This window comes from Elephas maximus, chromosome 10 (assembly GCF_024166365.1).
Source record: "Elephas maximus indicus isolate mEleMax1 chromosome 10, mEleMax1 primary haplotype, whole genome shotgun sequence".
NCBI lineage: Eukaryota > Metazoa > Chordata > Mammalia > Proboscidea > Elephantidae > Elephas > Elephas maximus.
This window is the reverse complement of record NC_064828.1, coordinates 102,778,849-102,803,826: the sequence shown is the minus strand read 5'-3', so window position 1 is coordinate 102,803,826 and position 24,978 is coordinate 102,778,849. Positions and strand designations below refer to the sequence as shown.

The 24,978-nt window shown below is 42.4% G+C and overlaps 1 protein-coding gene across 11 annotated transcripts in view; it reads left to right on the top strand.

Moving 5' to 3' along the window:
• FOXN3 (forkhead box N3) overlaps positions 1–23,256 on the top strand; it is a 466,036-nt gene extending 442,780 nt beyond the window's left edge. For all 11 annotated transcript variants that reach the window (XM_049898928.1, XM_049898935.1, XM_049898925.1 and 8 more), the window contains one exon: positions 16,144–23,256. In XM_049898928.1, coding sequence (XP_049754885.1) covers positions 16,144–16,684 — 541 coding nt within the window. In that variant the 3' untranslated portion in view covers positions 16,685–23,256. The remainder of the gene's footprint in view (positions 1–16,143) is intronic.
• Positions 23,257–24,978: the final 1,722 nt, after the last annotated feature.

Below are 24,978 nucleotides of genomic sequence, written 5' to 3'. Positions count from 1 at the left end.
TGGAAGTAGATTGCCAGGCCTTTCTTCTGAGGTACGTCTGGATGGATTTGAACCACCAGCCTTTCAGTTAGCTGCCTAGTACGTTAACCGCTTGTACCACCCAGGGACTCACATGGCATCAGGCCCCAGAGATTACGTGCACACTCTCAGGAGCCGGGTTTCCTTTGTCTGTATCCTGTAGCTGTGTGATCTTGGACAACATGCTTGGGTCTCTCATGAGAAAAAGAGTACCTGCTTTATAGGTTGTTAGGGTAAACACACAGTTATGCACCTGGCACATAGTAAGCAATATGCAAGTGTTTGATAATTTGGAGAGCCTGGTACATTCATCCAGCCTGCCCTCCATGAACCTTCCCTGGTCCTCTTCCTCAGCACTTCAGGAGAAGGCTTAGACTGAGCTTCTTAATGTCACCTCCAACCAGCTGCTGTTGAGACAACGCCAACTCATGACACCCCAGTGTATGTCAGAGTAACACTGTGTTCCATAGGGTTTTCAATGGTTGGTTTTTCTGAGGAGCCTCTGGGTGAACTTAAACTTCTAACCATTTGATGAGCAGCCAAGTGTGTTAACTGTTTGTACCACCCAGTGTAAATTTGTGAAGCCACTGGTTTTGGGAAGTGACGTCCATCGTCTGGAGTACAAGTCTACACCATAGCATGTTATCAAATTATAATAAAGTTTTATCTAATCACCATCTAGCAGCTCTCACCCCTAAGGCTGTTTCAATTTTGTTTGGATCTCCAGGGATCTCAGTGAAACCTGAAATTCCCATGGAACATGAAGCAAGTCAGGAATTAATGGGTCTGTTATAATACAGCCCCCACTTGTCTGTCAGTTAGTCATACAGTGGGGGCTTGCGTGTTGCTGTGATGCTAGAAGCTATGCCATGGGTATTCAAATACCAACAGGGGTCACCCATGGTGCATAGGTTTCAGCTGAGCTTCCAGACTAAGACAGACTAGGAAGAAGACAGACTAAGAAGCCATGGTGTTTTCAATAGCTTCATATGCATGGGAAAGCTGGGCAATGAATAAGGAATACTGAAGAACTGATGCCTTTGAATTGTAGTGTTGGTGAAGAATATTGAATATAGCATGGACTACCAGAAGAGCAAACAAATCTGTCTTGGAAGAAGTACAGCCAGAATGCTCCTTAGAAACAAGAATGGCAAGACATCATCTCACATATTTTGGACATGTTATCAGGAGGGATCAGTCCCTCGAGAAGAACATCATACTTGGTCAAGTAGAGGGTCAGCAAACAAGAAGACACGAGATGGATTGACACAGTGGCTGCAACAGTGGACTCAAGCATAAAAATGATTGTGGGCGTGGCGCAGGACCAGACAGTGTTTGGTTTTGTGGCACATAGGATCACTATGAGTCGGAACTGACTCAACTGCATCTGACGACAACAACGATTACAATAAAAAAAATGTTAATTCTTACAGTTGTGTCAAAACAGAATCATCAGGAAAACCCGTGTATCGGCTTAAGATCTGCTCACAGTCTTCTTTGTCTTTGCCCTTGAGAAAGTATTTAATAAGAGTTTAGGAAGTCAGCAACCTTCCATGTTAAGATAGGGTGTAGTCTGATTACGCAGCTTGAGGGAGAATTTTGCCATTGGTTATATTTGTTTGAATTTGTAAGACCAGTCACCTACAGAGTTTTATCATCTGGAATTGTCTTTGAAAGCAGTTATAAAACTCAGTATTAGATGATGCTTTCTGGCAGGATGGAGAGGGGAAAATACGAAAGGAATAAGTTTATGGAAAAAGGTAAAAAGAAAACCAGGGATGGAGCATGCACTCGAGTTTCCATCTGGCTCCCCAGTTTGAATAAGCAGTCACTGTGAGTTGGAATCAACCTCATGGCAACGGGTTTGTTTTGGTTTGCTTTTTACTCTTCTGGTCCAGAAATACAAACAATGACCAGAGATCTTACTGTATAAAATCCAATCAATGTCCTAGAATTGCTGCTCGTATTTCAAATCTGTGGCATTGGTTAGAGTCTTTGAAAGCCCTGGTGGCTCTTTTTCCTATTGTATCTAAAAATCCTCTGATCTCCTTGTCATCCTGGACTCTGCCAAATACAAAACAATTCCCGGTGAAGCAGAGATTTAGGATCGTTCCTCTTTGTGTTCTGTGATCCAGCACAACGAAGGAATCACGTTCACCTCAGCGGTTTCGGAGAACTGTTTCCAGCTCATGTGAGGAAGTTGGTCTCTCTGGGGCTGACCACTGAGGCAGAGCTCCTGGGGCTGGTGGACCCTATGTGTCCCAGGAAGGACTCTCTGGCCAGAGCAGGCATCAGAGACCCCGGGATCTGCTTGACGTTTGCTGCTATGCATCCATGAGATTGCGGAATTCTAGGGCTGGAAGGGAGCTTTGTTGTTGTCAGGTCCGGTCAAGTTGGCTCCAACTCAGCAACCTTATGCACAACAGAATGAAATGTTGCCCGATCCTCACAATACTAAGAGTGTTTGAGCCTGTTGTGGCGGCCACTGTGTCAGTCCATCTCAGGGAGGGTCTTCCTTTTTTTCGCTGACCCTCTAATTTACCAAGCATGGTGTCCTCCAGGGATCGATCCCTCCTGATAATGTCCAAAGTAAGCAAGACAAGTCTCACCGTCCTTGCTTCCTAATGAGCATTCTAGCTGTCCTTCCACCAGGACAGATTTGTTTGTTCTTCTAGCAGTCCATGGTGTATTCAATATTCTTCACCAGTACCATAACTCAAATGCATCAATTCTTCTTCAGTCTTCCTTTCTGATTTTCCAAATTTTGCATGGATATCAGGTGATTGAAAAGACCATGGCTTGGATCAGGCCTCACCTTTATTTTACACCTAAGACTTGGGTAGACTTAGACTGGATTTCATAGTAAATGTTGGGAAGAACTGTAAACTCATAAGTTAAACTAATTTAAATGACTTCCCTCCCAGGTAGAACTTGACACTTGGTTAAGAAATAGCCTTATATTTTATTAAACTTTTATTAAACCATCTGCTGCATGCTCTTCCTCAGCAGTCCCCATCCTTCTTTGTGGCGTTACTCTTCCTCTCAGTTTTCTCGGGCTACTCTCTTTTTTAAATATGTTTTTATTTTGAGATATTTAATTCATCTTCCCTGAAAGGAAACCACCATCCAAATTTTGTACTTTTTCCATGCTTTTAAAAGTACTTTTGCTATCCCTAAACAATATATTATTTCATTTTGCTTTTGAGTTTAATATAAATGAGATGATACTATATGTTTTGATTTCTAACTTGCTTTTTCTTTAACTCAGAGTTAGGTTTGTCCGTCTTGCTGCATGTAGCTTTTATTGGATCATTTTCACTGCTGTGTAATATCCCATTATGTGAATATACCAGTGTTTTGTTTTTTTTGTTTTTTTTTTTTTTAAGATATTTGGATCATTTATAGTTCTTTTGCTGTTACAAACAATGCTATAATGGAAATCCTTGTACATGTCTCCAGATTCATTTAAGATACCTGTTCAGGGGTGGAATTGTTGTATTGAAGGGTATGTGCTTGCTCAGCTTTACAAACAGCCACGGAACCAAACCAATTGCTGTCAAGTTAATAACAACCCATGGTGACCCCATGTGTGTCAGCGTAGGGTTTTCAGTGCCGGATTTTTCAGAAGTAGAACACCAGGCCTTTCTTCCAAGGCATCTCTAGGTGGACTCGAACCTCCAACCTTTTGGTTAACATCTGATTGTGTTAACCATTTGCACTACTTCTCAACTCTACGGGGTGATGCCAAATCATTTTCCAAAGCACTTCTGTCAGTTTTCACTCCCATCAGCAGTTCTTGATGCCCTGTGTCCTCACACACATTTGAAATTGTCATACTTTGTGTTTCAACCAACCTAGTAATGGTTTTTTTTTTTAGTAATGGTATCTCATCATGCTTTAATTTGCATTTCCTTTGTTACTGAAGATATTGCACCGTTTTTCATATAATTCATTGGCTGTTTAAATGTGTTTTTTATGGATTGCCTGTTCAACATTTTGCTCATTTTTCTATTGTGTCTCTTTTTCTTATCTTTATAGAAATCATTTACGTATTATAGCTTAGTCCTTTATTGACTGTATGTGTTGCAGATAACTTCTCTAAGTTGTGGCCAGTCTTTTCGCTCTCTTTAATAGTATCTTTTGATGAACAGAAGTTCTTGATTTTCATATTTGTCAATCACATCAGTCTTTTTCTTTATGAAAGCTGATATTTTATTTAAAAAAAAAAAATCTCTCCATACTCCAAGGTTGTATGGTCTCCTATAGTTTATTCTAAAAGATTCAAAGTTTTTCCTTTCACATTTATGTCTGTAATCCATCTGGAGTTAATTATTTGCATATGGTATGAGGTAGAGATCTATTTACATTATTTTCCCTGTGGGTAATCATTATCCCAGCCTCACTTACTAAATTGCTTCTCTTTTCCCAGCTGATATGAAGTGTTAGTTCTTATCAGGTGTCTTTACATGTGTGGGCTCATTTTGGAGATCTTTTTACTGTTTCATGTTTGTATTGTACCTGAATGATTATAGCTTTATTAAAAAAAAAAAAAAAAAAACCAAACCTGCTGCCATCGAGTCGATTCCGACTCATAGCAACCCTATAGGACAGAGTGGAACTACCCCATAGAGTTTCCAAGGAGCACCTGGCGGATTCGAACTGCTGACCCCTTGGTTAGCAGCCATAGCACTTTACCGCTATGCCACCAGGGTTTCCATAGTGACTCTTAAATCTGGTAGCTCAGGTCTGGGTTACCATGTTAATGATTTACAGTTGATATGATGTTTGCTCTTGGATTTTTGATAAATATCCTTTATCATAATGAAAAAAAATTACTGCAAATTTTCCAGGATAGTTTATCATAAATGGTTACTGAATTTGTTTTTTAAAAAAAAAAGATGATGGGCCATCTGACCTCGTCTAACCTAACAAGGTAGAGGAGAGAGAATTCAGATCATCAGTCCAATGCTGATTCCTATGAGGTGCAGTTCAGACATACCCCCTCTCTCCAACCTTTTCACGAATTCTAACACCAGCCAGCCCTCCCACAGCACTCCTTTCTTCTCTGCTGGGCTCGATAATTCATTGCAGTGGCCACAGAGCTCACAGACCATACTCACAGTTATGGGATTTATTAGGGACTTAACAGGTTACAACTCAGGATCAGGAATGACTTAGGATATAGTTCTTCTGTCAGGACAGCCTCTTCTCAGCTGTGCCCACAGGCAGGCCTCTCCCTGGCTCTCGGCCCTTGGCCTGGCCTCTGCCCTGCTCGGGAAAGCGTTAAAAACTCTTTAGCTCTGCCGATAAGTACCCAGAAGCACCCGAACTCCTCCAGAAAGCCTCCTTCCCAACAGCTCTTAGCTCTCTTGCTCTGTGAATCAGCCTGCCCACTGTAGCCTCCTTGTTCTGTGGGCTGGGAAGCCCACTGCACCATCTCGTGCCAGTCTTCTGATTCTGCTGTAGCTGTTTCTCTGCCACTGCTTCTCACCATCTTACCTTGTCTCCAGTATTACAGCTCTTTGTCTGTCTTCCGGGTCTAAGAGGTTCTCAGTGCAGAGACCCCAGGTCCAAAGGACACACTCCGTTCCTGGCTCTTCTTCTCTTGATAGTAGTGAGATCTTCTCTCTGCTGTGGGATTAGCTCTCTTTTTAAGCCTAGTAGGATGGCAAAACTGACCAGTCAACTTATTAGGGTTCCATACAACTTATTTGCATGGTCCCACCCCCAGAAGCTTCCATGCACCTTATTTGCATTCTTAGCAGGCTGTCCAGTCCCCTTTGTGGGCCACAGATTCCTTGTTTGCACAGGACCACCCAGTAATTACGTGGGGAGTTAGAAGACCATGCATGGCTAAAAGGGCAATGTTAAGTAATTCGCTGCACCACAGAATTTCATCCAAAAATTTTTTTTCATCATTAACGATAACTAGGCGCTCCTTGGAAACTCTGTGGGGCAGTTCTACTCTGTCCTATAGGGTTGCTATGAGTCGGAATCAACTCGATGGCACTGGGACTGGGGAAAAGTATAAAATTTTTCTCTTTTATGGTTTCACTGTGAAGCAAATTATACACATCCCAAGTTTGACAAAAATTTGCATTTCTGAATATACTTGCTGGTGATACATTATATTTTTTTTACAGATTACTAGAGTTGCTTAGCTAACTCACAGTTCATGTATGAATTTGGCATTGTTTCATGCCCCACATTTCTCTAGTGCTGCCTGTTCCTTGTTTTAGTGTCAAGATTACATTAACCTCACAAAATGAGTTAAGGAGTATACACTCTTTTTTTAATTCTCCGAGTTTGTGTAAGATCAGAATTATCTGTTCTTTAATGTTTGCTAGAACTTGCTTATAAAACCATCTGGTTCTGGTGTTTTCTTTGTAGAGTGAAATTTAACTTCTAAATTATTGACTGATTATAGGACAACTTATTTTTTTAATCCATTTTGGAATTTGTCCGTTTCACCTTGTTTTCCAGTATGTTGGCATAAAGCTATTCACAATATATCTTGTCATCTCTTCAGGTATCTACTGCCTTTATAGTTGTGGGGTTTTTGTTTTCCCTTATCACCTGTATCATCTCTTTTTTCTTGATTAGTCTTGCCAGAGGTTTTGTGTTTGTTTTTGCTTTTTTCCCCCCAAAGAATGAACTTTTTTTTTTAAACCCGTATTTTGTGGTTTTATTTGTTTGCTTGTTTTGGTTTTGTCTTGCATTTATTCTCTATTTCATGATTTGTACTTTTTTTTTTTAGTTTCCTGTCCACTTTGTTTGAATTTATTTTCTTTTAAGTTGTCTAGATTGAATACTATTATTTTCAACCTTTCATTTTCTTAAATAAAAGCTTTAAAGTTATAATCTTTCTCAAACTGCTACTTAGGTGCATCCCATAAATTGCGATATTTCTTATTTTCGATTTTAAATGCAAACTGTTCCCTAATTTCCTTTATGATTTCTTTTTTGATCCATAGATATTTTTAGAAATGTGTTTTCAGCCCAAAAGGAAAGGAATTTTTTTTTGTTTTGGTTTTCGTTACCTTTTCAGCATTGATGATTAATTTCAGTGTATTATGGTCAGAGAATTGATCTGTAAGGTACTACTTCTTGAAATTTGTTGAGACTTGCTATATGGTCTGGTGTAATTTAATTTTTATTAATATTCCACGTGCTCGTTAAAGGAATATGCCTTTTCCATTATCAGCACGTGTTCCGTATTTATCCATTAGATCTAATCATCTGCATACTAACTGTGTATGCCTTGGTGTGTATGAGTGAGAGGGAGAGAAACAGAAAGGAAGCACGAGCTTGATCAACTGAATGCTGAGAGTCACGTATTAACATCCCCCATTACAATGTGGATCTCACATCTCTCTGTGGCTCTTTCAATTTTGGCTCTTTATATTTTGAAGCTATCTTATTAGAAGTATCTGTGTTTTAAACTTACTTCTTGCTGGTGAAATGAACCTTTATGAATATTTAATGATTCACTTTATCTATAGTAATGATTTTTTGCCTTAATATTGATCGTATCTGCTTTTAATATAGCTATACCAGCGTGATGCAATGTTTTCCATCCTTTTATTTTTAACCTTTCTCTGTCCTTAAGCTCTAGATTTGTCTCTTATAAACAATATGTAACTTTTTTAAATTTCTTGGTAATGATCTTTCCCTTTTAGCTGAAGATTTTTTGCCCATTTTTATTGATATATTTGGATGCACTTCTATCGTCTTGTATGTCTGTCTTTTTTCAGGTTCCTTTTCTAGCATTATTTTAAATTGATTATCTCCCACTACTTATTCCTTTTTTTTTTTTTTTTTTTTACTTCTAATGGTTGAGAAGTTATATATATTCCATTTCTCTTAGTGCTGATCCTAGAAATTTTACCATATTTTCAACCTCTTGATCAATACAGGGCCCTTGGAATACTCCAATTTGTTCTTCCTCTCAACTGAGGAGCTAAATTTGTCAAGTACTTTGGTTCTCTTTTGGTTTCTATTTTCTTTAAGCCATTTAGTCATCATTGTTACTATTTTGTACAGTCAGTTCTTGTTTATAGTTTCTTTGCTTACCACTTCTTCTTACATCTCAAATCTTCCTTTTTGGATCATTTTTTTTCTTTTTCCTGAAATATATTCTTAAGAAGCTACTATAGTGAGGATCTGCCTCTTGTTAAAGTCCTGAAGTTTGGTCTAAAACATATGTATTTTAAACTTTTCTGAAAAGATGGTTTTGTTGGCTATAATATTTTAGGTCAACGGTTGTCTTTTTCTCTCAACACTTTGAAAATATTGTTCCGCTTTCACCTGCTTCCCTTGTTTTGTCTTCACTGTTGCTCATCTTTAGGTGGTATGGTTTCTTTGTATTTCTCTTGCATGGGATTTGTTGGACTTCTAAATCTGGAAATTGGTGTCTTTCATCAAAACTAGAGAAGTCTCAGCCATTCTTAAGTGTTGGGTCATCCCCATTTTTTCTTTTCACTCTGGAGCTCCACCTAGGTTATACTGGATCTTCTTCTTAGGCTCCGTACTGCCCAATCGTTCTTCCATGTTGTCCATCTCTCTGTGTCTCTCAGCTGCATTTTATTTTCAGATCTTTCTTCCAGTTCACTAGTTTTTCTCTTCAGCTCCATTGAGTTTGGGTTTTTTGGTTTGTTTTTAATTTCAGAGACTACATTTTTCATTTCTAGAAATTCTTTTTGGTGCTTTCGGAAATAGGCCTGCTTAGTTTTAATAAGTCTATTCTTCCTATTTTTCAGTTCTCTCCTTTATTTCTTTTAACATGCTTTATATTCTGTACCTAATTTTTTCATTATTTTCAGTCTTTGCAGTTCAGATCTTATCATACCTTCTTCCTGTTGTCTCTTGCTTATGGTGACTAATTTCCTGTTTGTTCAGTGATTTTTGATTATGAACCTATGTTTCTTGAAGTCTTATCTGTGGGAATTCTTTGTGACTTAAGTTGAAAGTGTTCTTCCTGAAGGGATTTTCATATTCTTCTAGTAGGCACCATTGGGTACTTGAAATTAAATTTAGCCCAGGGTCTTTGGGGCCACACTATTAGTAGAATTCTAGCCTAGCACCCATAAGACTTCTGTTTTGTGGTTAAGAATTCTCAGGGGAGGTTTTTTCCCCCAGTTCATTTTAGAGCCGAGGTTAAGGCTGACATTTATCCCCATTATCTACCTATGAGAAGCATTACTTCTCCCTAGAACCTCATTTGAGAGTATCGTCCTCCAGGAGCCCTGGTTTTATACGTGGCATTTTTATGTTCAGACGTTTCTAGTGACTTATTTGTTGGTTGGTGTGGTAATTTTAGATTATGAGCTTCTACTTGAATAACTGCTTCAATTTAATCTGTGGGAACGCTGATGGACTAAATTAGGGGTGCTGAGTCGGAATTGACAGCACTGGGTTTGTTTTTATTTTTTTTCCTCCAGAGAGGTTTTGCCTTTGAAATTTCTGCTGGGATCTTGAGAGACCAATATGCCTGAGGCCACTTTAACATCCTCTAAGTGGCCACGGTATCACGGAGCTCCCAAACACAGCCTTCCTGCCACATCCCCTCACAAAAGTTTGGCCTCTTGTCCCAGTGCTAGTATGGACATTTGCTTCAGGGAAACCCTAGCTTTCTTGGTTGCCTACTGCTCCCTTTTCAGGTTTTTTCTCTTTATTATTTATTTTTTCATTTGTGTGTTTGAGGTATGTATGTAGGTATATGGATGTGTATGTGGGCCTCTGAGATTTCCCTTATTTTCTAGTGAGCCCAGCAATGCCTTAAAAATACATTGCTTTACTTTACCTACCTTTTAATGTTGAAAGAGTGCCCTCCAAAGTCCCCTCTGCCACCCTGCTGGAAGTGGAATATTCTGGACATATCTACGAGGTCTTTCTACCTATGGTGGGCTCTAGACAGAAGACTGTACTACCTCCAGCCCACTGCTGCTATAACCCCATTTGTTCAGTCTACTTTTTTTCGCACTTGCAAAAGACCAGAGTCCTCGAGTAAATCCCTTGAGAGGGTGACTTTACCCTAGATAGCAGCCTCTAGGTTTAAAGCCATTGGTTCCAGAGAAGACCCTAGTGTACCAGGTAAAAGATGGAGGCAACACATACTGATTATACTGTAATGGAACAAATAATTAACCAGTAGAGAAAACAACAGAATGGCCGTGTCTAATCACAAGCCCTACCCTAACTTTCTAGTTGGAAGTACTGCCCATTCTCAGCCTGAGCTAATGTAATTCCTCACTTCTTATGTTCGATATTTCACACCTATTTAATATGAGAATTAATACCAGGTTTATATGAGAGATTAATGGCATGTGATTTTGTTGAGCCATGTGCTTAAATTCTTAGAGGCCTAGTATACCCAGGTGACTTTGATTTATGCTAATGTATGGTAATTGTATCTTTACATGTAAATTCAGCTAAAACTGAAAAATTGCAGGGATTTAAAATGCATCCCATGTTCATTCTAACAAATGATTTTTGAAGAGGTGGTTTGGAATTCACCTTCCAACATGCTCGGGATGGCTGGTTTCTTCCGTTTAAGCATTTGGTGTCCGGTAATGACAGCCCCTAGAAAGATGTGGCAGTCTGCTTGCATAAAGATTGCAGCCTTGGAAACCCTATGGGACAGTTCTACTCTGTCCTATAGGGTCACTAGGAGTCGGAATCCACTTGACGGCAATGGGTTTTGGGTAATGACAATCCCTGCAGGGGGAAGCATTTGACATCAAGTCAGTGTAGCTGGCTTGCACCATCACGAATGACATTGTATCACCCTGTTAATAATTGAAGGCACTTGTCACTTCCTGCTGAGTTTTTGTGTGTAATTTATGGATTATGAGCCCATGCTGAAATCTCAGGAAAAGTTAATTTTATCAGATGACAAAAGAGATACATTTATATTTTAATTCTAACTTCCTGAGGTTACATCTGTGTACCTATTTTCATCAAGAAATATTGTCAACAGGCATATTGGTTTCCTGTCTTCATCACAGCAAACTTCCTTCCTTGAGGGGTACAGGGAGACATTTCAGAGTACTGCTTGAACCCTCTTCGAGGACCACCTGGGCCTCCTTGGACAAGTCACGGGGCTCTCTGTGTTTTAGTTTATCTGTAAAATGATTGAGCGAGGCTGGTGTTCTAGCGTGTGGGATGTGGGAACCATATGATATGTAGTGTGATCGAGGAGGTCCCAGAGACCCTGCACTACCTAACACAGAATCAGGGGCTGTGAAAGTGACCTTCTTTTCTCTTCTTCTTTAATTCATCTCATCTCTTTAAGGAAGTCTTAGTTTGGTTCTAGTGCATTTTACCATCTCTCTAATACTTGTTTATGGAGCCCTGGTTGCCCAGTGGGTAAGAGCTCAGCAGCTAATCAAAAGCTTGGCAGTTGGAGTCACAGCCTTTCCATGGAAACCCTATAGGGCAGTTCTACTCTGTATAGAGTCGCTATGAGTCAGAATCAACTCAATAGCAATGGGTTTAATACTTGTTTGGGGCATCGGTGGTTCAGTGGTAGAGTTCTCACCTTCCACGTAGGAGACCTGGATTCAGTTCCCAGCCAGTGTACCTCATGCACAGCCACCACCCATCCATCAGTGGAAGCTTGCATGTTCTAGACTACGATGGACTAGGAAGAAAGGCCTAGTGATCTACTTCTGAAAATCAGTCAATGAAAACTGTATGGATTACAATGATTTGATCACAACCGATCATGGAGATGGCATAGGGCTGAGCAGCGTTTCGTCTCATTGTGCACATGGTCGCCGTAAGTCAGGGACCAACTCCATGGCAGCTAACGCTAACATCAACTGTGCTTGCATATGCCCACTGTTTATGAAAGAGAGAACTTCTCAGGCTCCGAACTGTTCTTCTTGCAATAGCGTGGAGCTAAAATTTAATATCATTGCTTAGGTTCTAGTGTGTTTTCTCCCCAAACTATTTATTTTTTAAATTTTTCAAACCTATAGAAATGAGGAAAACATAGGACAACGAACAGCGTATGCCCTTCACACAAAGAATTAACTTTTTGCAGCGTTTGCCTTACTTCTTCCTCGGTTGCTCTCACAGTTCCCTCCCGCTCCATCTTGCTCTCCATGTCTGACCTGAGAGGAGTCATACTGTGGTGAAGGTACATGATAAGCACCGTGTATTTAAAAATAAGAATTCAGAACTTTTTTTTTCATTTTTTTTTAAGCCAGACCTAGTCCGCTTTACTCATCCAAGTATAGTTGAGTTCGTTCAAACTTTTTAGTACTAGTTCAGTAGACGAATTATTTTTGTATGGTTTTACCTTAAACAACAAAGATCAAGAACACTGTAACACAAGACTTTCATTTGCTTTTAATCATTTTTAATAGCTAGCTGTACAGTTAATTATATTTATCAAATTTTATAATCAGGTAACCTCAAAGTGATCTTTTCCCAGCCACTTTTATATACCCAAGACAGAGCCAAGAAACAGGAAGTCTGCAGAAAACAGATATCGCCGAGGTCATTGCCCAAAGCTCAGGGGCTATGTTTAAGGCGATCCTGAGGAATTCCTCTTTAGGGCTCTTTACTCTCACTATATGCTCAATTCCCATAAGCCTCCTTACCCAGAAGAGAAAGAAAAAACGAGGGTTCTCGGCAAGCACGCCACAGCAACAGGAAGTGGCAGTGAACCAGCTGACAGCAAGAGACGAGACCAGGTAAAAATCATTGAGCTCCACGAAGAACCGCCGTCCATGCTCGGAGCTTTGTGTTTAATCCCCACACAGCCCTGTAAGGTAAAACAGTCTGCCCAAGGTCACAGATAAACAAGACAAGGCCAGGATGTGAGCACAGGTCTGCCTGACTCAAAAGCCGGGCTCTTTTTATGAGGATGGTGAAGGGCTGCGGATCTGAGATCACAGAGCCTGGGATACAAGCTGGAACCCTTCTGGAGCCTGCTGGGGCTTCCGTGTGCAGTTTGGGGATTTATTGTGATGATCTTGAGGAATCTTGTCGTTAACTGCCATCAAGTCAGCCTCTGACTCGTGGCGACCGCGTGCACTATGAAATGAAACAATCCCCAGTCTTGTGCCATTCCCATGATCAGATGCAGATCAGCCCACTGTGAGCCACAGGATGTTTGTTGGCTGGTTTTCAGAAGTAGGTAGCCGGGCCTTTCTTCCTAGTCCATCTTAGTCTGGAAGCTCTGCTGAAATCTGTTCAGCATCATCGCAACAAGCAGGCCTCTACTTGACAGACGGGTGGTAGCCGCACATGAGGTGCATTGGCCAGGAATCAAAGCTGGGTCTCCCACCTGGAAGGCGAGAATTCTACCACTGAACCACCACGGCCCTCCACCACCACCCCCCCACCCCCCCACCCCCCAAGTGAGGCATCTGGCAAACGTTATATCTGACGGTTTTGCTGGTGGAAATTACAGTGGAGATTCTCACCAGCAGCTTCAATTTAGCTGAATACCACAGGCCCTGGAACGCCCAGAATGGGGGAGTTTCCTTGGCCTCTCTCCCTGCTACACCATTTGCATTGGTGCCTTGCTTCGCCTCCCCATTCACTTTCTGCATAGCTGCCCGCTGGGTCTCCATGAGTCTTCAAGGCCCACAGAGGTAGCAGAAGGGAAGGACTGGGTGTTCGCTGTAGCATCCCATTGGTGGGAACCAGACCCCATAGCCTTCCCCCTGGTGATGTGTCCTCAGGGAGTATCTAGTAAATCATGGTGGTAGAGAGCCACTGTCATCTTTCCGAACTTCATCCTCTTTGCTACTGGATTCCATCTGCTCCTACACTTCTTCAGTATATCTGTTGAGTGTCCACCACTTGCCTGGCCAGTGCTAGCCACTGGGGACACAGCAGTGACTGGGCCCTATCTTGTGGCGCAAACACACTAACAGGAAGCACTGAGATTAAAGGAGTCCTTGCACAGTTCTTAGTGATGGTAGAAGCTTTGATAGTATAATGGTTACGTGCTCAGCTGCTAACCAAAAGGTTGACTGTTGAAACCCACCAGCAGTGCCACAGGAGAATGTTCTGGTGATCTGCTTCTGTAGAAATTGCTGCCAAGAAAACCCTATGGGGCATTCCACTCTGTCATATGGGGTCACTGTGAGTCAGAATCGACTCAACAGTACCCAACGGTGACGACAACAACGATGGTGGTAAGAGCTGTCTATGGAGGAAAAGCAAAGGTGTGCACAGTTGGGGTCAGTCAGGAAGGAAACGTGTGGTCATGTTCCCCAGATCTATTAGAAGTGTACCATGGGGCAGGTGAGCTTGTGGGAATCGAGGCTGACGTGTACAATAGGACATACCTGACCCCTGCCCATATCCTTCAGCCCTGTGTCCAAAGTCAGATGCCGCATCTGCCACATAACTTCCCTGGAGCCCTCCCCCTTTGGTTCCCAGCTCCAAGTAACCCTCCCCTCCTCTGAGTGTGCATCCCTCTGATTTCCACCTCCCCTGAACACCTACTGTGTGCCAGGCACAGTCAGGAGGACAGCTGCACTGCCCACCCACGGAATGGAGGGCCCAACCAGGACTCAGCATCATAACCATTGCTTGTACACCAGGTACTAATCCAGAGACCTTTAGGCATTCACTCATGTCCTCATCCCAACAGCCCCGGGGGGTGGCTGTAGTTATTATTCCCACTTTGCAGCTAAGGAAGCACAAGGAAGGCCAGGACATTACCCAGGCATAAAGACAAGAAGAAAATAATCACAAGTGTGGTGGATGCTATAGGTCCTGATAGAAATGTATAACAAAGAGTCCTAAAAAAAAAAAAGTCATTGTCGAGTCCATTTCATCTCATGGCAACCCTGCGTGTGTCAGAGTAGAGCTGTGCTTCATAGGGTTTTCAAAGGCTGATTTTTCAAAAATGGATCACCAGGACCTTCTTCCGAGGCACCTCTTTGGGTAGACTCGAAACTCCAACTTTTCAATTAGTACCCAAACATGTTAACTGTTTGCACCACCCAGGGACTCCAGCAGAGGACCAAGTTATAGGCGATCAGGGGAGAGTGGGAGGCAGTCTGATGATGTGGTTAAGCACTTGGGCTTGAGAACCCTACAGATCCTGACGCCAGTACTTATTAGCTGTGTGATTTTAAGTAAGTTAATTTCTCCAGACCCCGCCTCCAGCATCTGTCAATTAAGGGCATAGATATCCACTTTATAGCGTTAGAAGCAATCACATATGCAGATTGAGCATAGTGCCCAGCCAGGTGTGAGTTCAGTAAATAGTAGCTTATTGTTCTTAGTCTGTGATGCGATGGTGACTGACTTCTGTTTGAGACTGTAAGCATCTTCACGATGGTCTCTGTGTCGGAATCGACCTTGGCAGCCTTCCTCGGGACCCTTCCCAAGTTCGTGCGTTTGCATTATGTGTTTGGCGAACGTTTGTGGAATGAATGAATGAGCAAGGAGGTGCATGAGTGAATAACTGTCACCACATGGCAGGTAGCTCTTTCTGCTGAACACCAGATTTATTCTTCTGACAAAAGGCTCCTGATACAGCAGCTCCAGAAGAGAGTGTGCTTTCTTCTCTGGAATGCCCAGGCAGCACCTGGCGATGTTGGCAGGTCTTCAGGAGCACAGGCTTGATTTCTGTGTTTTAATCTAAGAGACTGAGCTGCCAGCGCTGTCACCAGGAGAGAGTTGTTTGGACTTCTCAGCTGCACAGATTGTGTGAAAATGCTGCCAGTGATGGGGGAAAAGCATGGGCAACTTAGGTGTTGGGATTTAGGACCTTGTCTTCAAAGCAGATCACCTGTTATCCAACAGTTTCTGAACGGCTGGATTTAGTTGAAGGAGGTGCTGTTTGAACGTGGGTGGACTGCTGGTGTCTCCTCCATCAAACCAAAAAACTAAACCCTTTGCTGTGGAGTTGATTCTAACTCCTGGTGATGCCGTGCGTTGCAGAGCAAGCTCCATAGGATTTTCTTGGGTGTAATCGTCGCAGAAGCAAATCGTCAGGTACCGCTGGGTAGATTTTAACTGCCAACCTTTAAGTTATTAGTCGAGTGTGGACTATTTGCGTCGCATGGGAACCTTCATGTCTCCCTCAGAAGATGTTTAATCTGTGTCCTTTTTGTGTCTCCCACCCCTGCCCACTGCCCCCACCTGCAGGAACGGCATCACCAGCTGCCGGATGCGGACTGAGAGCGAGCCATCGTGCGGCTCCCCGGTGGTCAGTGGCGACCCCAAGGAGGATCACAACTACAGCAGTGCCAAATCCTCCAATGCCCGGAGCTCCTCCCCGGCCAGCGACTCCATCTCCTCCTCCTCAGCCGACGACCACTACGAGTTCGCCACCAAGGGCAGCCAGGAGGGCAGCGAGGGGAGCTTCCAGAGCCACGAGAGCCACAGTGACACGGAGGAGGACGACAGGAAACACAGCCAGAAAGAGGCCAAGGATGCCCTGGGAGACAGCGGGTATGCGTCCCAGCACAGGAAGCGACAGCACTTGGCCAAGGCGAGGAAGGTCGCCAGCGACACGCTGCCCCTCAAAAAGAGACGCACGGAAAAGCCACCTGAGAGCGACGACGAGGAGATGAAGGAGGCGGCAGGGTCGCTCCTGCACTTGGCGGGGATCCGGTCCTGTTTGAATAACATCACCAATCGGACGGCAAAGGGGCAGAAAGAGCAAAAGGAAACCACAAAAAATTAAAAACAAGTCACTGATTTGTTTTGAACTTCCGGCCATTTGGTTTCAGCATGTCAGGAGATTTCTAATGATTTGTGGCAATATCAGCAATTTATTAATTTTTTTTTTCTTTTTTGGTTTGGTTTTCTTTCTTTTCTTTTCTATTTTTTTTTAATTTGCCCCTCTCCTTTGTTTTTGGACCCTTAAGAATTTTATTTTTAAAGGAGATTGAAGCCATAGAACTCACATTGACACTCAGCTGTTTTACAAAAAGCTTTTCATTCTCTGAAGACAAAACCGAAAAAGCCAAAATGACCGTTGCTTCCTCCAACTTGTCAGAAACACGTGGCTGAACCCACAGGGATGTCACCATTAATGCCACGGGAGATACATCAGCACCTAGAAGGCACGTGTGGAAAGTAGTCATTGTTCAGGCCCAACCCTTTGGTTTAAAGAATCCCTGAGTGAATGTGCAGGAAGTGACTGGGAGCAGGGAGAAGGCCCTCGTCCCCCTAGGAGCAGGCCCAAGCTTGTGGCACTAGGTGTCGAATTGTGCTGGGAAGGCCTTTGTTGGGGGTCGGCTACCAGTCCCCTGTGCTGCTTACAAGGTGGACACTGGACTGTTCCTGTAAGTCAGATGTCAGTGAGTCAGGAGGAGAAAATGGGGTAAATTTTTAGTGATGTTGCTAATCATTGAATTCTGTTCTGTATTAAATTAAGAAAATGTTCTAGAAGCCATAAGCCTGAAGGTTGGCCCTGCACACACACACACACACCACACACCACACGTACACACACACGAGAGAAAGAGAGAGAAAACTGATGGAGAAAACAAGCTATGTCTTCTTAACTGAGCAAGTGAAAAGCAATCAAATCCAAGAAATTGTAATAGCTGTTAAGGAAGGAGATAATGGTGCAGATATTTTTCAGTCAATCAAAAGTATTTGATCCAAGTGGGGGGGTGGGGGAGAAAGAAAACAAAAAGCTACAGAACCTGCCATTAGTATTATGGTGTATTTTTAAAAGGTTAAAGGCACATTGATGGACAAGAAAAAGTAAAATATGATAAAAAAAATAAATAAAAATAAAAACTCCTATACTGCCCTCAATATGGAGTTTGCAATTAATGTCAGGCAGGATTTATCATTGTGAAAATCAATGATTTCCACATTCAGCCAGTGTAGCCAGCAGAAATTTTCTGACCTACAGTGCATGGATTCCTTTGAAAAGAAAAAGAAAAAAAAAATCACAAAAACACAAACTTTTTTTTTATTCAAAAATAACGAAGTTCTTGTAAGGTAAATAATGTATTTAGCATGAAGCATGAATTATTTTCATATAAATATAGAAACTAGAGAAAAGGCTATGCCTCTAATTTTTAAGCCGTTAGGCTTAGAAATTCTTTTGGTTTTCTTTTTTTTTTTTTCTTTCCTTAATTTTTTTTTTTTTTTTTAATTTGCTTTCCAGTTATTTTGGTTTGGTTTTTTGAAGCAGGTGTTTAAGGTTTAACCTTCTTCAGGGACAAATTCTGACTGTTGGGGAACTTACTCTGCAATATAAAAATCTCTTCACGCTCTGGTAGGGCTTGGATGGTTGAACTCTGTACTGCCTTGTCTGCATTCAGCCCCGACCCCCTCTAATTCTCTGTTTTTAAAAGTGTGTCGTTTCTCTTTGTCTGTACATGTTTAACATGACGCAATAATTTGAGGGCAAACTTAGTAGTGAGTGTGTATGATAGAATCAAGAGAATTATGGGATGCTGACTTGAGAAAATCATGACTATGATTTGGTTCTAGGAAAAAGGCAGTGGATAATTATGCAAATTTGCCAGGAGAAGGGGAGACATGCTAATGGGCCTTATTGGATGAGGGTAGGAGATAGGGTACACCCTAAGAAGGAAGTGCTACAGGCGTAGGAAAGGCCAGCCCCAGATGTCGTACTGTGACTGCCATTTTGCAGTAAGAAGGAGGGGCTGGCCATCCCCACCACTATAACACACTGACAAACATGAAATTAAAACTACTTAGATTGTGAGAGCTGAATTTAGACAGCTGGACAGTGTCATGCAGACTAGAAACACCTGTTATCTTTGCCTTAAAAAAAATTTTTTTTAAGATCCAAAGGGAAATCTGTAAAAGAATATGATCTTCCATCTAAACGGAGGGAAATTACAAAACACAAAAACAGCACTATCGTGGCTCAGGATATGATGGTGGGGAGAGCGAGGGAACTAGAGTGATTTTGAGTTTTAAAAACGAGACAGTGTGGGCCCATGTCGAGCCCATTCACCAGCACCAGGCACTGTAAGAAGCTTCACCCATCAGGACAATGGGTGATAACTGGTGCACCCCCCATCCTTATCTTCTGTGGATTGCTGATGAGAGAACCTAAGAAAATCTATACCTACACAACAAATCGAATTCACTACCTGACCCTGAATACCAAAAAAAAGAATTTAACTGGTTGCCGTGGAGTCACTTCCAACTCGTGGCAACTCCTATGTGTCAGGAGAACTGTGCTCCACAGGGCTTTTAGTGACCGAGTTTTCAGAGGTAAATCACCAAGCCTTTCTTCCTAGGTGGCTCTGGGTGGACTCCAACCTCCTCCGCTTTTTGGTTTGCAGCCGAGTGCATTAACCCTTTGGTCCACCTAGGGACTCCTGAACCTGAATCCTTCCAGCATATTTGTTCAGGCTGTAGGTGGGAATACGGACGTTATTTTTCACGTAAGGTGTTCCCTCCAGAGCCCTGGTGGCTCAGTGGTTAAGAGCTTGGCTGCTAACCAAAAGGTCGGCAGTTGAAATCCACCAGCTACTCCTTGGAAACCCTATGGGGCAGTTCTACTCTGTCCTATAGTGTCACTATGAGTCAGAATCAACTCAATGGCAACGGGTTTGGTTTGGTTTTTGGTCTGTTCCCTCCATCTCCCCAAACGTTTGACACCCCAGAGCTACCCACAGCTATGGAACTTGAGCAGCACTTCAAATGGAGTCATCATTTAAGCCCAAAAGACCTCCCTCCTTCAGCTCCCCACCCTCACCCACCTCCAAGATGATAAAATTCAGACTTCCTTCCTGAAGGGCAGAGGTAAACATTCAGGACTGTCTCTGGCAGGGCACTTCGTCCTGTTTAAACTTCCCACAAGTGGGCTGTCTCCCCTCATTTCATTTTTCTAAAGGGGCCAACGCCTCTTCTAGAAAATAATAAAATGCAATGTGTGTGATTTACTTTTCTGATCTCTTTGAGAAATAGATAACTATCTTATAAAAGTGTGTTCTTAACTCCAGAACCACTCTTTTTGCATAAATACCTCATCGGGCAGCTTTCTAAGTGTTCTTTCCCCAAGTCTCCTGGGTACCCGCATTGGATCTGCTGGAAGACTTGTTGGGGAAACTTTAGTGAGGGTACTTTTTTCTATTTTTCTTCTGTTTTTGGAGGCATACACATTATACATAACCAAAACAATGGCTCAATTGTGTTTAACTTTGTATTTTGTTCGATTGTTGAGAGAAAAAAAAAAATCAAACAACAGAAGTACCAATGTGTATGTGGCCATTTGTAGTGGATTCATTGCAGTATGAGGTTGTCCAATGTCCTTAAGCCAAGGGGCAGGAGGCGCCCTCTCTCACCCCCTCCTCCAAGAGCAGTAGAGGATTTAAGCACAAGCCTATTTGTGAAAGAATATTTTGCTTAAGTGTAATTCACTTTAGTCTTGGAATTCCTTCCCAAACGTCAGGTGTCCTTTCAGCTTCCAAACTAGCCTGTGCGTTCATCCCATTAGTCTGACAGATGGCTGAGTACCGCTAAGGGGTGTGGTATTTTTGCTTTCATTTCTCCTGTCGGGAGAAGTGGCGTTTCCGTGTGTCATTCCAGTATCTCATATACTCACATGGGGCGGGGGGAGGGGGAGACGGGGAACTATAGCAATATTCAAAGATGCTTTGGAAACAACCATGAACACATCAGCACCGTAACATCTACAACTCCTCGCTATTGGCCCTCGGACACATTTAAGAGAAAGAGACTAGACCTTTCTCCTTAAATGACATAGACAGTTATTTTTAATCCTATTACAAATGTCTTTTATCTAGTACTACGTGGAAAGGGTTTGCATCATAGATTTTTTTTTGTTTCCCCCAGCCTTATAATACACCATAAGCTCCTCCTTTCCTTCCCCCTCTAATCAGTATACTTTCAGGAGTTCTCTGGTAAAGCTGTCTCGCTGAAACAAAAATGAACCAAGCCCGCATTTAGATGGTGGTTTCAGAAAACCAGGGCCAAGACAACTGTGACAGGTTTCAATCCTGAGGGGTGAGTTTTGAAGAAGGAATGTGTCAGAGGCCTTGCCCAAGAACTGACTTTTCTTGTAGAGGCATTCAGGGTGGGTAGCCCTTGCCGGGCCCAGTGGTTACTACCCTACGACAGTCTGGAAGAGGCCATTGCTCTGAGCCTGGGGGACAACTTCAGTCAGTGGCCCGTTGAGTGAAGACTGCTGGGTTGGCTCTGGTGGCCAGCTCAGAGTCCTACAAGACACCAAGACGGCTCAGCACCAAGTAGTGCTGACTCTTCATGCAGAAAGCCTCATGTTTTTATAACTCTACACTGTGTTTGTGGGCCTCTAGCCTTGCACCGAAGGGCTCTTTGAAAAGGAATCAGAGTTACGTCTAAGTGACTGGAATGGGAGGGTTTTCGATATGGGGTTGGATTCAATTCAATGTGATTTCTTTTCCCCTTTAGACTTTATTCAGGTAGGGACTGGTTTCTTTCTGGTGGATCACAGCTGCCCAGATGTTGCAATTTATTCTTAGGTTTCTGTAGGCAAAGTATTTTCCTTTCATCTTCAAGAGTTCTGCCACCAAAAGAAAACATTCGAACTCCGTGCCCCCTCTTGATTGTGGCTCACCAGTGTTGGCATATAAGTCCTTAGTGTCGTAGGTCCCAGCCCTCCAATACTATATCAAACACTGTTATGCACATAAATGCAACACTGTGATCTAATTTAAATAATACTTTTTTATTATTTATACTACTATATATAATATACATCAACACTTTTGCTATATAACCTAAGTGATAACCCTCTTTTAGTTACCTACCAAACTCTGGACTTTGGTTTATATTGCAGTTAACACAGTTACAAAGTTGTAATGGTGTCTTCTTTCCCCCCTTTGTAACGGAATGTGTAAATCAAAGTATATACATTGTGTGGTGTTCCTGTTTCTGGAGTTTTCATGAGGATTTACACATCGCATTCAGTGTTCCGTATAGGTCTGCCTACCTTCGTGAACTCACCTGTCAACCCTGGTTCATTCGAGAGAGCACCAGCCATGGTGGCGAGCTCCTTGCGTTGTCTCTCTCTCGGACTGGTTATTCTTGAATTAAGCACAGACTCGTCAGCCCGGTTGCTTTATCATGAATAATGTGTGTGACCTTGCCTTTCTTCCGCAGTTCAGCAAACAAGTGCTAGCTTCACTGACCAAAAATTAAGGAAGGAGAATACAATTTGTAAACCGATCCATCTTTTAACAGCCGAAACTTAAGTGTCTATGGTGCTGCATCTTGGTGTCGTACTTTTGAAATCAGACCCATGTGAAAGATCCCTTCTGACTTCCTGTAACGTGCTCACAAGGACCCTTCTTCCTGTTCGTTTCGTTGGCGTTGAAATCAAGACTATTTATTTGGAATATATACAGCAGTGTTTCTCCACTGTATTTCATTTGCAAAAGTTGAGAACAGTCTTCTCTGCCTTTTGCAAAGAATTGATATTCCATATTGGATTCACAAAGACTTCGATATGGTGAACCTATCAAACCTAGAAATTGTATTACATCCTTTCATTACTGTGGCCTAAGTTCCCCACCCACCCCCCTTTTTTTAAATAAGACTTAGCACACTTTCAGTTATGGAAACATCCAACATGTCTTGAGTTTGTTTGTTGAGGCCACCTGAGCTCACAGCTGATTCAGTAACCAGTCTCATACTGTGTCATTCATACTCACTACTTATTTACTGCCATGGTGAAAACGTGGAGGAAACACGTATCCGTGTGTGTCTGGGAAGCATTATACACTTGTACATTTTTTTATACTCTGATTCTGTAACATTTCTGAGTTTTTGTTTTACAGAAGAAAATAAAAACAATGATTTAAGCAATCAGAAGACCAAGAGGTTTACTGTTGATGCTTAGGGTCGTCTGACCTTGGCTGGCCAATAGACCTTACATGGCCAAATTTTGTTTTACTAGAGTAATCATTTTTCAGAAGCCAATTTTTTTTCCTGTATTTTCTGTATGAAACTGCCAATTTCATGACTAGAAAGGGAGAACCATTAAGGAGAAAGAAAGTGATGTTCAGTTGTGTTTGTGTTACCTATAGGAGCAGTGTGGAGGCAGGCGCGATCAGCCAAACTTTAGGGACTCGATGGTGTTGCTTTGGAGGTGTTCATACTTGCGTTTTGCATTCTTCATATGTAATCATATTGCCAAAGACAAACTATTTCATCATTTATTGTAAATAACACTTTTCCCCAGACCTACCATAAAGTTTCTGTGATGTATTGTCTTCCAGTTGCAATAAAAATTACTGAGTTGCATCAATTGAAGGAAAAACCAAGTCATGTTGTATGAACTGCGTCTCCAAACACTGAGCAGGAAAGCCATGTCTGTTTCTTACCTGCACTAGAGTGGGAGCCCAGTTTTCTAAGTCTGGTTTTGGTGTCTCGCCTACACTGACACACATCCCCATATGTGCTCTCATGCTGGTGGAAATCATACACCTCTGTGCAAACACAAATGTACAGTGGAGGCTGGGGACAGCTGGCCCTCTTGGGAGAATTTCAGCTCAGGTCTAAAGAACTGTTGAGTGGCAGGCCTCCTACCATGGGCCTTGGAATTAGTAAATGAGACAGATCATGCCTTCCAGTTGGAGGCTGTCAAACAACTGAAGTACTTCAGAGCCTGCCAGCCTCACACCAGCAGATCTCAAGTCCCGAGGGTTTCTTGTGAAGATTTTCCTAACCCTAAGTCTTTCATCTTCCAGAGTTTAATCCGCCTCCACGCAAGTGCCCTTCACCCCACACACATCCCAAGAGCTAACAAGGAGAGGATGGGAGAGAGGAGGGTTGGGACAAGTTACATCACAGGGTACCAGCCACCATGCACAGAAGGAGAAAGATGTTCTCTCTCTCAATTTTTCTGCTTCCTTTTGTGATGCTTTTATAACGTCTCAACAGCATCAGTGACTCAGTAAAGCCTGGCCTCTGCTGCTTGCCTGTTGGGCCCCTGCTTCCCCTGGTGTCTTTGTCCTCCAGGATACCCAGACTGTATCTCCTGTGGTCAAGGTCATGGGTAATGAGCATAGTATTGTAGCGAGCAGACTGGAATGAATTCCTCCCAGTGAGCTTTCTCCAAGTGGTCGCCTTGGGATCTCATGTGCTTGGGTGCAGCTGTTTCCATCTAAGCTATTGAGATCACCTTCAAAACTGATGTGTCTTCCTGGATGGCACGTCTCCAATGTTTAAGGAGACTCAGTTGGGAAGAACAGCTGAAAGTCATTTGCAGTCAAATCTGATGGATCAGGTAGTTGGCCAAGTTGGGTAATGCTTGAGTCCAAATATAGATGTGGCCGCAAAACAGACCCATACACATGTACCGTAACTAGTTCTCAAGGTTGCTGGGGAGGAGACACCACCTGAGATTAAGTATCAGAATGCCTGAGGGAAGTTTGTCAAAATGATAACACTTCCAGAACTTCAATTTGACCTCCAGGGGGACATTGGCTATCCCAAAAGGACAACAAAAAACAGAAGGGACATTAGAGATCATTCAGTCCAAGCTCCCCATGTTACAAACCGGACAGCTAAGGCACTGAAGAAATAAGGGATTTGCTCAGGATGACAGGTAACTAGTGGCAGAGCCAGACTTAGAGGAAATTTTCTTTCTTACCTTTTGTCATAGTTTTCTGCTTGGTATGTAATTGTAATCGCCAGATCAGTAGGGTTTCCTATCTGGCAATTCCCCACATGTACACATTTAACATTATATCCTAGGCATCTTCCATATAACTATAGTGAAAATAACTATCTTAAAACGATATCAACTAGTTAAGGTCCCTGGGTAGCACCAACAGTTTTCACTGGAGTATTAACCTAAAAGTTGGCGGTTTGAAGCCATCCAGTTCCGTCACCAAAGTCCACTTCCATAAAGATTACAACCAAGAAAACCCTATGCAGCAGTTCTACTCTGTAATACATGAGGTCACCATGAGTTGGAATCCACTCAGCAGCAGGTTAGTATCATTCCATTGAGTACGTGTGCTGCCA